Source organism: Fulmarus glacialis, unplaced genomic scaffold, assembly GCF_000690835.1.
Source record: "Fulmarus glacialis isolate BGI_N327 unplaced genomic scaffold, ASM69083v1 scaffold45706, whole genome shotgun sequence".
Classification (NCBI taxonomy): Eukaryota; Metazoa; Chordata; class Aves; order Procellariiformes; family Procellariidae; genus Fulmarus; species Fulmarus glacialis.
The window spans coordinates 17,309-33,140 of record NW_009220910.1 but is presented as its reverse complement, the minus strand read 5'-3'; the positions used below and the strand labels follow the sequence as shown (position 1 = coordinate 33,140).

The 15,832-nt window shown below is 38.5% G+C and overlaps 1 protein-coding gene across 1 annotated transcript in view; it reads left to right on the top strand.

The window, feature by feature from the left end:
• Positions 1-1,795: 1,795 nt before the first annotated feature.
• INO80D (INO80 complex subunit D) overlaps positions 1,796-15,832 on the top strand; it is a 24,348-nt gene continuing 10,311 nt past the window's right edge. The window contains exons 1-4 of the mRNA XM_009580902.1: positions 1,796-2,150; positions 2,256-2,502; positions 8,223-8,971; positions 12,130-12,238. Of these exons, the coding sequence (XP_009579197.1) occupies positions 2,285-2,502; positions 8,223-8,971; positions 12,130-12,238 (1,076 nt within the window). The 5' untranslated portion in view covers positions 1,796-2,150; positions 2,256-2,284. The remainder of the gene's footprint in view (positions 2,151-2,255; positions 2,503-8,222; positions 8,972-12,129; positions 12,239-15,832) is intronic.

The following is a 15,832-nucleotide window of genomic DNA, read 5'->3' as shown; positions in this document are numbered from 1 at the left end:
AGTTAAGACTTGTTTGATTCCTTTTTCTGCCATAGCAATGGAAGAGGCTGTCTCTCAAACATATGGTACCCAAACCCAGGTCACAATTCCCATATTTTTTTTTTTTCTTTCACGTTGTTGCTGGATAATACTGCAGTGTATGTCAGTATCTGCCTTAACAAAGGTGTCTGAAAGGGTTATTTGGTTCTCAGCATGCTAAAGAGATAGTTCCCTCTTCCCATTCTGTGTTTTTGAAGGGCACAGCCAACAATGAACTTTTCTGTTCTTGGGACTGATGCGTTGTGAAGGGTCATACTCCAATGAGTAGTTTCAAATATATATAGTATGTGCTCTGTACTGTCACGTGCTTCCATGCATTGAGGGAAGTTGGGAAAGGTGACTGGAACTGGATTAGATGCCTGTGCTTGTGTTGTGGCTATCTGGCGTAAACAAAGCGTGAGGCCCCTGCCCCTGGGTGTGTGTGCTTGCATGTGTGCATGGAAAGGGAACTATGTGTTAAGAGGAAATACTATGTAAAGAGGAAATAGGAAACGATCCTTATTATTGTCAAATGATTAATCAGGTCGCTTGCACTTGTGCTAGTTACATTTTGTAGCGCGTGTCTCCATTCTGTATGCTGTGTATGCTGCACATGTGCATATACCACTGTGTCAAGAATTTTAAGTGTGTTTTTAAATTTTTAGTAGTCTTCTGTCCTTCTGCTTCTACAGCTAGATATATGCTAATGAAAGGCCTGGTTTATGCAGTTTACTGTTAGAGGTGTGATGGGGTGTTTCGTTTTGTCCTAGTGACTTAAAGTTGCTTTTCTAGATCCCCCAATGCCATAGTGCTTGTCATTTTCTCAAGGTTCTTTTATACAGTGGGAAGTGAAGGCTTGTACCTTCACAAGAGGAAACTGCATCTTTCCTGCAAAGTCTGTGTAGGCCCCCTCCTTGCAATCGTGGTCTTGCTGTTTTGGGCCTCGGGAACAAGTTGATTGAGGTGGTAATCTGTACATTTCTCATGTGCCTCTAATTTATTACGTATTTCCTGAATATCACCTCTACATACATTCCTTTGCTTGGTATATAACACATATGAAATTGAACTGAGTACTGAATATACCATGTTCAAAAGAGTTTATTCCAGTGCTTCAGGATGGCCTTTCTGAATAAAAGCTGCCTTTTGCAGGCTAAGCTGGGTGTAGCAGAGTAGCTGCAGAATATATGTACTGTTAATTTTGTTTGAAGCTGCTTTGGGGTGGGGTTTTTTTTGTTTGTTTGTTTTTTTAAAGATGATTGCCAAAGACTCCATAGTGTTAGGAAATGAAAAAGTGCCTTATGATTGCATGGATTTGTTATTTTGTTGCACTGTAGGAGTCTATTTTAGGGGGAAAAAATCCCAGCCTCGTGACATTTCAGCCCTCCTGGCATTGATAGGATACTGCCTCTGACATTATTAATGCCCACATTTACCTAAAATAAGTACAATAAGGTAGGAGAAGCTCTGAAGAACCATAATGACCTCAGGAATGACTGCATATTGATGCTTGCAGAAGCTGTGAGCAGCTACAAGATCTGAAGACTGTTTATCAGGTGTGGTAAAGCAACCTTTTTTAAAAAAAATAAAAGCTTTCTTGTACTGCCTGATGTAATTAAAATTTTGCAGAGCAAGGATAGTCGCCAGCGTTTTTGTAAGCAAAGATACTTGAAGTAAAACCTCTGCAATCAAATGGGTTAATCATCATTCAACTTGATTCCTGAAAGCAAATGATCTAATGTGATGCTTAACCTTTTTCAACTTGTAGCTCCTAATCACTTTCTGGTAGATGAGTGGAGTTTTGTTGAACAGGTTTAAGTGTGGTGGCAATAGAATTTTTTTTCCCCCAATAATTTCATTTCACGGTTTCCAAAGATCTGTGATTACTGATTGAAAACTGTTGTGCTAGTGGATTTGGCTTATTGGATGCTAGCTGAACCACAGGTTTAGTGGCTACATCTGGCCACTTATTTATTAAGCAGTAATAATATCTATTTTATTCTGACTGACTTTGACCTTTTTGATATTTTCCTTAGACAATCTGCTTCATCTTGATTCATCATCATTCCAGGATAGTGGTGTCCTTGGGGCTCTCTCTTAACATTGATATGGTACAGAAGATTTAAAATCAGGTATTGTTCTGGGTCCCTCTTTCCTGCCAAAATGAAACACACAATCTAGAAATGAATGCATTTTTTTTCCTTACGTGATTTGTCTTAATATTTTGGTTCTTTCAGCTGATGTTCACAAGGAATAGAGTCACGTGATGTATGAAGGCAAACACATACACTTCTCTGAGGTTGACAATAAGCCCTTGTGCTCATATAGCCCCAAACTGTGCAAGCAGAGGCGACTTAACGGCTACGCCTTCTGTATCAGACACGTTCTGGAGGACAAGACTGCCCCCTTCAAGCAATGTGAATATGTGGCCAAGTATAACAGCCAACGCTGCACCAACCCCATCCCCAAATCTGAGGACCGTAGGTGAGTTGTGGTTACCTGTCTGCAAAGTGGGAAGTGGCAGGGACATAGGCTTGAGTTTGCTTTTAAGATGCTGCCTGGTTTCAAAGTGGGGGAGGAACTGGCCTGAGTGGATTGAATTCCAGGAGGTTCCTTTGAGGGTTTTGTTTTAAGACCAGTAAACTTTATTTTATTTTCTGTGGGAGTCAAGTACTCAGAAAGTGAGCAGTAACTTAGTCCCAAGGAAGTTTTTGGGAGAGTTCATTGCTTTTCTCAAATTCACTATAAAGTGTGGATCAAACCTGCTACACAATACCTGCTGTTCTAATTAATTTGCTTTGTCACTCATAGTACATGCTCTTAAAAAGGCCTGCTTGTTTGGCCAGCTGTGCCAAAAGTACACTTCCATCTACTTTTTCAGGACAAACAGTTGAAAATGCATACCTTCTGGGCTTAGGGAGCAGTGGCACATAGGGACAAATCCAGAATCACAATTCAGTGTTTGTGATTTGGTACTGATCTGTAGTGTTGTATTACTGGAATAAAATAAATATTACTTGATAACAGATGAGCCAGCTGGGAACGTGCTGTCCACTCCCTTTCTTCTTTGCTTCCCCCCTTCCTCTCCCCCTCCCTGCCCAAATGAAGATGCCCAAAGTGCCCAGGTATTGAATGCCTTGCAAGAGAAGGTGCTTGAAGTTGTTGGAGAGCTGGGAATTCAAACCAGTTTTCCTGAATTGCAGCCCATACTGTAACCAAAAAGACATTCTTCCTTGCTTTTTAAGACTTCCTGAACACCAGTCTGATTGGTGTTGCTTGGGCTGAAATAGCAGAATTTGTCTGATCTTGGCTGCCGGGTATATATGACTTTAATTTTTCAGAGTCATTGTTGCAGGTTTTGCCAGTAACACAGTATTTAATTAATGTGTGTGTTAACTATGTGAGGCTTGTTCTGTTAGAAATGATTTTTAACCTAAAATATAAACAAAATATGCCAAAAAAATAATCAAACCACTATTCACTGACCTTTCACATTATTAGCTGCCATTCACTAACCTTTTGCATTATTAGCAGTGTTCCCACTGTGCCCTACATATAACTTCCTTCTCAGCTCACAGCTCCCTCTCTTGTCTGAAACAACAGTTGGACTGTGCTCTAAATTAACTTGCACTTCACCTGCCATTTCAGTTGAGGAGACTGATGATGTGAGAAAAAAACATGAATGTTTGTCAAAAGCTGTAGGGCAAATGCTCAAATGGCACAAGATGAATAACTTTAAGCTGTAATTTGACAGTCAGTGACTGTTTCTTTGCTACTGTACAATTGAGGCTCTTTGGAAATAAGCTCGCAGAAATGATCATGGAAGTTGTTAGCGCAAATGGTATGCTGTAATTTCAGATGCAAGAGCTGACTGAGCCAGAGTTGCTGTTTACCAGGGGTCATACTTAAAAACAATAGAAATAATAGTACTTAATGACACTTTTTTAGGTCTCATATGTTCCCATGGAATTTGAGATTTTTCTTTACACCTTGAATTGAGTTCACACTTTGTTCTTTTTGATTTTTCTCAAGTTAAAGTGAAGTGTGGTCATGACATCTGGTGTATGTTATATTAGAATAATTCGGTTGCATGTCGAGTGTCACATTACACTACTTGAAGAGGACAGCAGGTGTCTGAAGGAGAAAATAAACTTTTAATTTCAAATGAGAGGATGTGATAGTTTGAAAGAATATTTTAAAAGACTGCTTCTCAGGGCAGAGTTTAATTTTAACAATAAAATTTAATGAATGCTAGTGATAAGGGTGCCTGCTCTAAACTACTTTTTTTTTGGCAGGCAAACCTGTATCTGTTTCTTAGAAGACTTTTTTCACACTCCGTTCGATATAAAGATGTTTGCTATGTCTGAGTTCTTCACTCATAGCTTTTAATTTTCTGTGTACAAAATTACTGTCAGATGGTCATTTTGTCACAGTTTTGGACACGTAACTGTACATGATCAGAAGCAGGCTGTATGATGCTCTGACAGCTATCTTCTTATACACTTTTAAAGATTGTAAAAAATAAAATGTCTTACCAGGATACATGCATTGTATGCCAAAAGCTTCATAGTCTGACCACAGATAATTAAAAAAAATTATCACTTGACCCCAGACAAATGAGATGCTACCAGGCACAAAGATATTTAATATGCTGCTATATTATTAGATTTCTTATTAACCATTAACATTCTACAAATTAAATCTATTAATAGTGCATGACTTCATAGCCTTATTTGAAGTCTAGTTTCTCTATTCACTATCTTGTTTTTTTAAAGAATATATACGGGATGATACAGACATGGGTTCTGTATTTGTATTTCCTCTGAATACATGTCTCCTAATTCTTTCTTATCCAAATACACACATAGATAATGAAGTTCAACTTAATTTTTAAGTATAGGGTTATTACAATTTAGCTGGGTTAAACACCATTTTATCTCTAGTTCTCCTATTTCAAGAGAATCTTTAAATATTTTGTTAATGTGCAAGATGCTCTCCAGTTTATTTGGATCTTCCTTTAAATAAGTGTCAGAACTTGATACCAGTCTGGGATGTACTGGGAAGCAGAATGCAGTTGTAGGTGGAAAACCTCACTGTCTTGATTCTTGCCCTCCCAGTGATGTGGGAAACTGTCCAGCTGAAGCCTTTAGAGCCCGTCATCTTTTGTGTGCTTCATGTTATGATAGTTTTAATGGATATCAACCCACTGCTTTTACCATATGTGCTGATGGCATTCAAACTCACCTGCAGAGAATAAGTGCCTTTGGCACTGAGTAAAGAAGGGGGGAAAAAACTATATTAGATACTCAATGTGATACTGTCAGCTGAGAATAACTCACAGACGGGTTATAGAAGTGACAAATTGTGCCACTAAGACAGGCACATCGGGATTGGCTCTTGTAGGGCCAGCTTGACCCTAATGGGTTTCATGCTCAGAGCAATGTGAAATGGACTGTGCTACTTGCAGGTGCTATTCCAGTCTTCCCAGCAATCTGTCTTCCATGGAGCATGAACTACTAACGCCTTTCCTGGCATTACATCTGATCCAAAGAGTTTATTGCCTTAACTCAGCTGGTTATAGACTGGTTCCAGCAGAGTCAGTTAATGTCTGCACCAGTCTCTGCAGCACTGTGTAAAGTCAGAGCCAGTTTGGGCCAGGGCCAACTAAAATGCCATCCTGGAACCTGAAGGACGGGGAAGTGGGTGTGCGTGCCTGCCCAGCTCTGCATGGGACCAGCTAGAGCCTGATAAGGTCAAGGTTGAGTTGTGCTAATAAACTATGCCTAGCCAAAACTGCCTGCGTGTAGTCTTCTCTATCCAGAGAAGACTTAAGTGTTCTTCCCAGCTTCTTCTTGCTCCTTTTAGTCCAGCGGGCAAGGTGTATTAGCCTCGGTTATGCTGGAAGACAGAGAGTTTATAGAGCATAAAGCACAGAGCCAAGTCAATGTGTACTGGAGTCTGCGAGTGCATGTGATCCATATTTTCATTATGTTGTAGCCTGTCATCTATGGGTTTGTGTCTAGAGGTGATGCCTGTGTAAGATATTGTTGGCTTTCAGTGATGCAGTAGCCAATAAAGCCAAAGCTTTATTCTCTGCCATATAAAAATGATGCTATTAGAGTTAAAACGAACAAGCAAACCCCTTAATAGCCTAAAACTCAGAGAATGTTAGCAAGCTAATTATGTTTTCACAGGTTTATTCACATTTTCTATTTTTTGTTTTCTCTTTGGTTTTCACAATGAAAACAGACTAGCCAGTTTTACCTCCTCGCGCCTGCACAAGCACAAAGTGGCAATATTTAAGTTCTGAACAATATGAAGGAAGCATTCACATTGAGCAAAACTCTCTTTTTATTGGAATAAGAGGGGAAAAAAAATCCATTTTGTTTGTCTTGTCTGTTCATTGTTTTTTCTTCTGTCATACTAAAAGTGCTGTTCTAACTCATCAGTCTTGTTCAAACAAAATATTTTAAAAGTGCTTAATTTTAACTATGGGAATAGTGCTGTTGACTTGAAGGGAAGCTTTATTGAGACCTCATTATATAATTTTATTTTTAGAAGTGCATCTTTCAGTATGAATTTATGGTATTCCAGTGTATTCTAATAAGGACTCCACACGTTGCTGGCTTCCAGCTTGCCTCATTTAGATTTATTTATTACTTACAACTTAACGTAACAAAGAAATTATTTAGAAAATAATGAGTAGCAGTACTTTTCAGCCTTTTCTGGTTTGTGAATCCTTATGGGTGTGGATCCCTCGAGAAACTGCGTGTATGGAGGTTGTTAAGGAACATATATTAATTTGCTTTTTCTTTTTTACCTTTTATGGACCCTTTAGAAGCAGTTCACACATTGCTTCTTTAGGGGTGGAACAGCAAGTTGAAAGTCACTGAACTGAAGTGTTAAACTTTTTTGGGGGTTTGGTTTGGGCTTTTCTGTTATTTTTTCTCCATGAAGGCCAGGAATAATTTCATTTTAACCTATTTGTTCAACAACACTTACTTTTCTCAGATTCATACTGATCAGATTCTATACCTTCATGGTATATTTCCTTATCTTGTCCTTAGCTTGTTCATTAATACCTTGATGTAGACATCACCTTTTCCTCATATTTTTGTTTTCATCTATAAGCTGCAGGTTATAGATGGGATCCTGCAAGGGCAGAAGTCTGATTGCTGGTGGCATTCTACGGAGGCAGGAGGGCCTGCCTGTGTGAAACAGGAAAAGGATCAGATCATGGTTCCTACATTCCTATCACCTGCTTGTTTTAATCAGACGAAAATTAATTGTTTACTTCTTAGTATGTTATCTGTGGCCATAAATTCTAACTCTTGTCCTTTTAATTTTCATGACAAACTTTCAAAGACATTTTTTCCTTTTTTTTCCTTTTTTTTTTAATAACGTGACTTTAAAAGCTTTTGTATATTAGAAGAGCTTAAAGTCCATGTTTGTGGATTGTATGTATACATATTCCTGGCATTGTGTAAACATTTTCTTGCAGCAGAGAATTTCTTTTCAACTAGATTTTTGTTTGAAGAAGATACAGCTAATCCTCTCGCTACAAAATGCATCATGTTAAACTCCTAATTCAGAACTTAAATATTTACGCTACTTGTTCATTAAGTGCAAATAGTGACCGTTCTCAGCAGGGATCTTTAGTGAGATTGTCCATATAAGAAACTGCTCCCTACTACAGTGGAATTCATGGCAATAATGTGTGCGTTGATGAAAATGTTAACTACTTCCAGTGAAGGAAGAGCTGAATGAAAGGAAGTAGTCTTCAATGTACTTTTTCTTGGGAGCTTTTGAAATTACCAGCATTAATGGCTTGAGTTCTTACTGTTTTATGTATCAGACAGTCCATTTGTTTTGTTGGCTTTGTTTTGTGAGTATTTACCCTGTTAGAGAGTAAATATTTTGAATGGTGGTGTGTGAATCTCCTATGAATAATGACTGAAGACTTTTATATCTTAAGATTACAAATTGTCACTTGTGTAAGTTTTTGTTTTCTGTTACAGGTTGGGAACACCACAGTTATCTGTTGTATTAGAAGCAGTTGTGTACACTTCTTATAAAACCTCTTGTGTTTCAATCTAAATTTGCATGAGATGGGTGTGTGTGGATTTCCCTATAGTGATGTCTGTTTTCTTCAAACTTTACTTACAAGAGTTGAGTTAATAACTGACTGCTTTTACTTTTCAAAGGTACTGCAACAGCCACCTGCAGGTACTTGGCTTTATACCGAAAAAGGAGAGGAAGAAAAAGAATGATCCCATAGAGGAGGTAAAGGTCAGGCATCAGATGGATGCTATGGCCTTCAGTCTGACAGTGCCCACCCTGGCCTTGAAGATGCCCAATGGACTGGATGGGATGTCCCTCTCCCCTCCAGGGGCTAGGCTTCCTCTCCATTACCTGGAGGCAGAATTAGAAGACCCCTTTGCTTTCAACGAGGAGGATGATGACCTAAAGAAAGGGGCAACAGTGAGGAAAAAGTTGCAGAGCAAGTTGGCTCAAAACAGGCAGCGCCAGAGAGAGACAGAGATTTTAAAAGTTCGCCAAGAGCACTTTAGCCCCCTTCCTGCACCTTTGCAGCAGCAGCCTCTGCAGCAGCAGCACTCCCATCTGCCACCTTCATCAGCTTCGTTAAAGCCGACAGGGCTACCGCAGGGCGTAGTCTGCAAGTCACCTCAACCTCCGAACACCAGCCTACCAATGCAGGGAGTGGCACCCACCACACACACTATAGCACAAGCCCGGCAGTTGTCTAACAAGAGACCTCTGCCTCTCCTGCCACCCGCTAGGGCTCCTGTCACGGACCCTCCAAGGACTGATCGGGTCCTCATGAAAGCCACAGCCTTTTCTCCGCACTCGTCCTGCATGAGCCGGCTACAGAGACTGGTGAAACTGTGCACTCGAAAACAGCAGCTGGACACTGATCTGTTTCCACATTTAGGTGGGTAGATAGTAGATGCACTGCCTGCATATTTTTTAACCTGAAACCAAAAGACAAAAGAGGAATGTCTTCCTAGCCCTGTCCTGCATTCATGTGTGGTCCTTACAAAATAACCCTGAACTAGGTAATCTCTTGGTGTTTTCTTTAGCCCTGTTCTCTATGAAGAACCCATCGCATATGGTTTATGGCATTTTGGTTATTTATTCTTCTTAAGGTCCTGTTAACCATTTGAGAAATCAAACTGAGGTGTATAAAGCATTGCTTGGATGATACAGACATCATACAGAAGGTTTGCAACTTAAGTAGTAAAGGTGGCACAGCTGTACCTACCTACATGAATGGACAAGGTTAGATTGAACATTAAATATGTGACAAGTGCACATTATAATCATGTGACAAGTGCAAGTAGAAGTTTGGAGATTTGGCCCATTTTTCTGTGCAGATCCAAATTTCCAGTTGACTTGACTGGGAAAATTGGAACATAAGAGAATTTTTCTTCACTGGGCCTATTCTGGGGTCATACAGAATGTGAATGAAAAAAAGCAAAAGATTACTGCAGGAGGGCAGCACCGTTGCAGAAGGTAATTGGAGGATAGAGTCTTGTCCACATACCAGTGCAGGAATAGTCTCCTTACTTATTATATAGAAACTGTAATAATCAACTGCTGCTTCTGAAAATGTAAGTAAATATAACCAACTTGCTGCTATGGCAGTAGTGCTCTATAAAGCTTTAAAAAGGCAGCTGGCTTTGTGGTTTATTTGTCTGATTATGAATACAGATCTAGGTATGAATTATTATTATTATGAATACAGGCCTAGCTGGCCTTGTTGTCTCCTTCACCCTCCAAAGTTACCTTACTTTTCCACTTAGTTTTAGATTGTACTTTTCTAACAAGTGAAATACTGACAGAGAAAAGGGAAACAGGAGTCAGTGTGTGATATTTGAATGCCATTTATGATGTTTAAAAAAAAAAAAAAGACTTCAAATAAATCTGGACATTCTTCATATAACATCTTATTTAATTGCAAACATCTGTAATTTTTGCTATTTCAATTAACCTTTTTTTAATTTGCTGTTAAAATCTGCCCTTTGGCTCTCATGGGATAGCTTGACTATTTGTTCAGAAGATAATTAGCATCCCATAGCATGTTTCCAAAGGACGTTGTTCTTCAGAAAACCGCTTTGATGGTCGTACATATAATGCAGGTCTTTTGAGGAATGGCAACTCCAGAGGTACTTCTGAGTGTCACAGACCCCAATAGCTTAGAAAGTGACCTGCATTTCAAAGACTGTAGAAAGATCACTTTCTCTGTTTAATGTTTTACATTCTCAAGTGGTGAAGAGAATACATTTTCCTAAAAAAAGCATAGTAAAAAAACTTATTAGACCTATAAATGTACAGTTATGCAGATGCATACAGTTATGCAGATGCATAACTGTATGTATATGCAATTAGAACATTTTATATTTCGCAAAGTAACGGAATTCACATATTCATTATGTGAGAGTGGAAAATATATTTGTTTCTTATTCATAATATGCCTTAATATTAAAGACTAGTTATGCCGGTTCAGAGAATTTCAGGATTTCTTTTTTATGATAGAGTAGCTCTAGAGATGACTGCACAGAATCTTTAAAAAGGTGCAGCCAGTTTTATGTGTACCTACATCAGAGCCATGTAATTGGATATTGATGTAACTGCAGTCTTCAGTGTGAGTATAGCTGAATCTGGATTATATTTTATTCCTTCATTTCTGTTTCATTAGAAACAAAACAACACAACTTCTGATTTTATTTTTAAACTTTGGGTAAATAATTTGTTACATGGTATCAACCGTGGACATCTTTATCCAATGATTAAGTTGGATTCCTTTATGGAAGGGTGAGAGTAAAAAAACATTTAAGTTGAAAATATAATTCTGGCATTTTATCAAATGTCTTAAGATATCTTAATTTAGTTCAAATGCATATTTTAAAAACGGGAACGAAGAATAGAATTTTCAGGATGCTGAAGTTCCTGAAAAATAGGGTTTCTGATATTTTTGGTTTATGTTAAAGGTGTTGCTTCTAAATGATGAAGGCGCTCCTGGCAATTGTATTCCAAGTGTGTGTGTGTGTCTAACTCTGAAAGTAGGTGACCAAGTACTGATGCATTTCCCAAATTCAAAGCATCTGACTTCAGAATAATCTCAGATATAGTCGTTTAGTTTAGTTTTAGCAGAAATAAAGTGCTCCTTAACTCTATCCCAACTGCTGCTCCATTTTCAAGGAGCACACAAGAAAATGAAAAAGTAATAATGCTGGCTTGTAAATGCAGCTATGGGATATTATCCCACCTGGTGCAAGGAATTGGCAAGAGTTCCACTGGATGTGGGAGAGAGAAGGAAAAACTGCAAAAGATGGAGCTCCAGATAAAATGTTCCACCTGAGAACTTACTGGACTCAGTTTCTGGCTGTCCTGTTCAACGATTGTGTTTAGCTTGACTAACTGAGGCTGCTGGTGCATTACAATAAGTTGATCCTACTGCATCATCATTAAGCGAAAGCATGCTGCTTAGTGAAAGTGCAGGAGTACTTGCATCTCTCTCTTTAGCTCTCTTTTCATGCTAATGTATGCATTTGGCAGGCAGAGACTGAGCAGAGGAAGATCCTGTGTAGCTGTGTATCTATCTCTGTCCATGCTGCTCCGTCTTACGGTTTTCCTATTCTCCTCTGTTTTGGCACAGAGCAGGAGTCAGAATATAAACAGAAATGAAAGTGGCCTATTTAGATCATACAGTATTAAAAATTGCCAGGCAGTCAGTTCTTCGTGGCAGGGACTTCTCTCTTACCTTGTCTCTAAAGATTCCATGTGCTTGGTATGAAAGCTTGTGATATTTTCCTGTGGGTAAGAAAGCTGGTGATTTTTCTTCCAGTGCTTATGGGTAAAAAACCCGATAAGGATTTTAAAAGGAAAACTCAAATTTGACAAAAATCAGTGCATGCGATTTGCACACTGTAACTTTTCCTGTGTAGTTGAGAATATTATATGATGAAATTAGACAGAATTATGCTTGTGACTATACTACACATTCATCTTTTGTGCCATAGGTTGCTCAGAGACTTATATGAGGTGGATATACTTTTCATCCAGCTTTCACGTTTTCAATTCCCTTAGGGCTGGATTGGTCTGAAGACAGTGGAGAAGAGTTGGAGGATTCAGAGCAAACCTCCCCGTACCAGGTTGCATGGTCTATCCGAGAGACCCTCGGCTATGAGAGACATGAGTGAGTATGATTCTTTAGTATTCATGCTGGCCTTGATGGAATAATTCATGTAAATGTGAGCTTCACCTCAAGTGGAGTCAGTGGAACCTAAGCACTTGTTCAAGTGCTTTGCTGAAACAAAGGACTGTTTGAACTCATTTGTTTGTAAGAGCTATGAAACAGCTTGTTGCCTTCTGTCCCAGTTTCCGCCTAACTTAGAGACCTTTGAGCAGTCTGCTATCAGAAGGATGCATCAGGAAAGAATTTAAGCTTATTTGCCTAAATTTAATTGAGTTTAGTGGGATTTATTCATGAACTTGTGTGCCTTGCTGAGTAGAGGTATTTCCTGAATTAGAATCAAATAAAGGGAGTTGCTATTGGTTTCTTGTCTTTCCTACTATTTGTGAATAACTTTGTTAGTAAACTTGCTACATTTTACTCATTAATCCTTATGGTAATTGTGCAGGATGGTGTTTTAATGTGTTTTTTTAAAGGGCATGGCATTTCTTTTCACAATTAAGTGTTGAATAAATCTCTGTCAAATATTTGGGAGCATTGAAAGGAAGTGATGTGATTGAAGGGATAAGCAGAGCAGGTATTAGCTGCTGGTGCAGAAAGGCTTATGGTGTTCTCCATATACTGCTAAATCATGAATCTGAACTTACAGCAGGATACGATAATATATGTCTATTAATGTAAATTTTAAGGTGCAAAGTTAAAGCAAAGCATCCCAAGCATAGTATTGTACCGAAACTGAAGCATGTTGATAACAAAAGGAAATTGGGGTCTCAATAAATTTCGATTGTAATTTCTATAATGTGATTGTCTTTCATTATGCAACTGAACTTTTTGATACTACAACTCTCTCCCATTTGTTTAATTTTTAAATATCACAGTTAGAGTAATGATGTTAATGAAATGTTATTTTGTTGTTACATGGAAATTCTGAAACTTACCAGAACTTCCTACCATCTCTAAAGATTGTCCACAAAGTGAACAACAAAGCTATATCTCTGTCATCAGGACAGACACCAGGATACTAAATACTGAGAGCCTTCAGTGAGTCGAAGTGTAATAGCAGAGTATAGACTTTTCTTTTTTAAAAGAAAATTTTTTCTGTTATGAATGACCATTGTTTTTTAGGGCATCAGCAGTCAGAGAGAGAGTGAGCTTTCACAAACATTAGTTTTAACTTGAAAGGCAACTTCTAAATAAACTGTTTTGGGAAAACATGAACAGACTTTCAGACTTCTAGATCGTACATAATTTTCAAAGCAGATATATCTATTAAATAACTTCCCTTACACTCTTCTCTCTTTGACATTTGATCTGGTTCTTCCATAGATCCCTGTTTTTTTATCAACTTATAAAGGTCATCTCTGTGTGTTTTGTCTTCTATTTGTCTTAACTTCCTTTGGATTCTTCCTATTCTTTTCACATACTGAGAGAAAATAATACCTTGTCTTGACATTTTCTGTTCCATTCTAGCATTTTATGCACTTCGATTAAACACTGTCTTAACTAAATCATGACGGATAAATTTTTGTATGGTACTGGCTGCTTTTGTACTTCCATCAGCCTACCCAGTGTTAGCTCTTCAACAACTTTCCTAATTTTGTTTATGGATAAACATTGATACATTCACTCGATGTCAGCCTTCTAAAACTTTAATTCCTATTCTGCAAGCTTCTGTAGAGGTTTTTATTACTTGAAATGTTTCACTTTGACACTTTTGTAGTGTGGTCTGTCTGCTGCTGAAGATGAATTAGTTCAGACTATTTCTTGGGCGATTTGATTTGTCAAAATGACTCTGTCTTGCTAATCTGGTGGTGCAGACAGCTGGCTCCTAACTTAGTCAGCCAATGAGTTGTTATGACTCTGAATTTTGGAGGCTAATTTTGCCAGAAAACCAATGGGGATTGTTTCCCAAAACCTTTAGATTCTGAAATCACATACCTAAACCTATGGGAATTTACTTACTGTTTTTCATAGTAAAATTAAAGCTATTTTTTCTCTGTTCATTTCTGTCTGAGCTTGCGGTCCCTGTGTGAAAGGGATAACTCTCCACCAGCTAGCTGCATTCTGTCCTTTTCCATTTAACTCTGTGGAAGACCGCAGGAGGGATGCTTCTCAGAACAGATTAGTAAAAAAAAGAGAACAGTTACTTTCTGTGTTACTGGACAGCTTGTTCTCAGCATTTCTGGTTGTGTGATTGTGGGGGGAATACTTTAACTTTCTGTTGAACTTCTTGTGTGATACTCTAGCTGCTCTTAAACTCTCAAAAATTCACCAGGTAGGTTTAAAATTAATGTCTTAACAGTAATACATTTTTGAGTTCACTCAAAATTCATATTGTTGCAGTCATCTGTGGAAACAGGCCAAATGTTTGCTTTTATTATTCTGTCCTTTAATTTTGAAAAATGAGGTTCCTGTGGTCACAGGCTGCAGTGCTTCGAGGCAGGCACAAATGTTTGAGTTCAAATAGTAGCACAGGAGTTGGCACCGGGCGCAGGGCAGGCGGGCGGCTGGCAGGGAAAGCTGCTGGGGTGGGAGGAATTCCTTGCGGGAGCAGCAGTTCGGAGGGAAAGCAGGGGCTGTTCCCTGCTGCAGATTAGTGAAGCTTCCCCCCGGATGATTCGATTACTGGGTGTTATAGCTTAGAAAGTACTGGAAAACAAATGACTTGAAAACAAAGTAGTTTTTCACTTTCTACGCTGAAATATAGATAAAGTGAGCGTTTCAAGTAGCGAGTTTGAAAAGGGTGTGTGGGGATTGGAGTACCTCCTCATACCAGCTCACTCAAAGGAGCAAATATCTACACTGTATTGTCAAAGTTGGATTTAATGACTCCCAATCACTAGAAGAACTAAAAGGAAGAAGGGAAGGTTTTTCAAATCCCTCCTTACAGAGGGTTTTGAAGTATAGTTGCTGGTGTGTCTCAGAGTAGAGAGCACGTTCTCCTGCTTCCCTGATGGTGCCCGACTGCTTGCGCTACCCTTTTGCTCTTCCTTTCTGCTGCTTTGTGCTGCCTTTGTTTTCTTCATGAACACTTAGCAATAATTCCCCTGACGTTTACACATGACAATCGTAAAGGGAAGGGTTGGGAAGAAGCATTTTGGATTATCAAATGGTTTGTGTGCACTTTCAGAAATCTTTTAAAAAATGAAATGCCACACATTAAGTTGAACTTCAGAAGTTATATATGCAGCTTAAGAGAATAAACTAAACAGAAGTTGATAAACTTGTTTGTGAAAGAACAACAGTAAAAGTACCTTTTGGTTTCAGTACTTGCCTAGCGAAAGAAAAAAAAGGAGGTGTTATTGTGATATTTTTAGGTTTCTTTGAACATATAAATATGTTTTGGTTAATCTTACTGGCCTGGAAACAAAATTCTGAATAGGCTTTTAGAAACTGTTTGCCTCAAAATAAGCCCTTGTCCACTGCAGGCATGATTTCTTTCTACGTCTTGTATATATGTCTTCATCTACTTTTTAAAAATGTTCTCATAGACTGCAGCTCAAAATATTTTAACATAAAATGACTTTTTTCTGTCTATTTCAATGGGAGGGAAGTAAAAAGTCTCAAATATAGAGACATTTGCATTAAAAAACACTC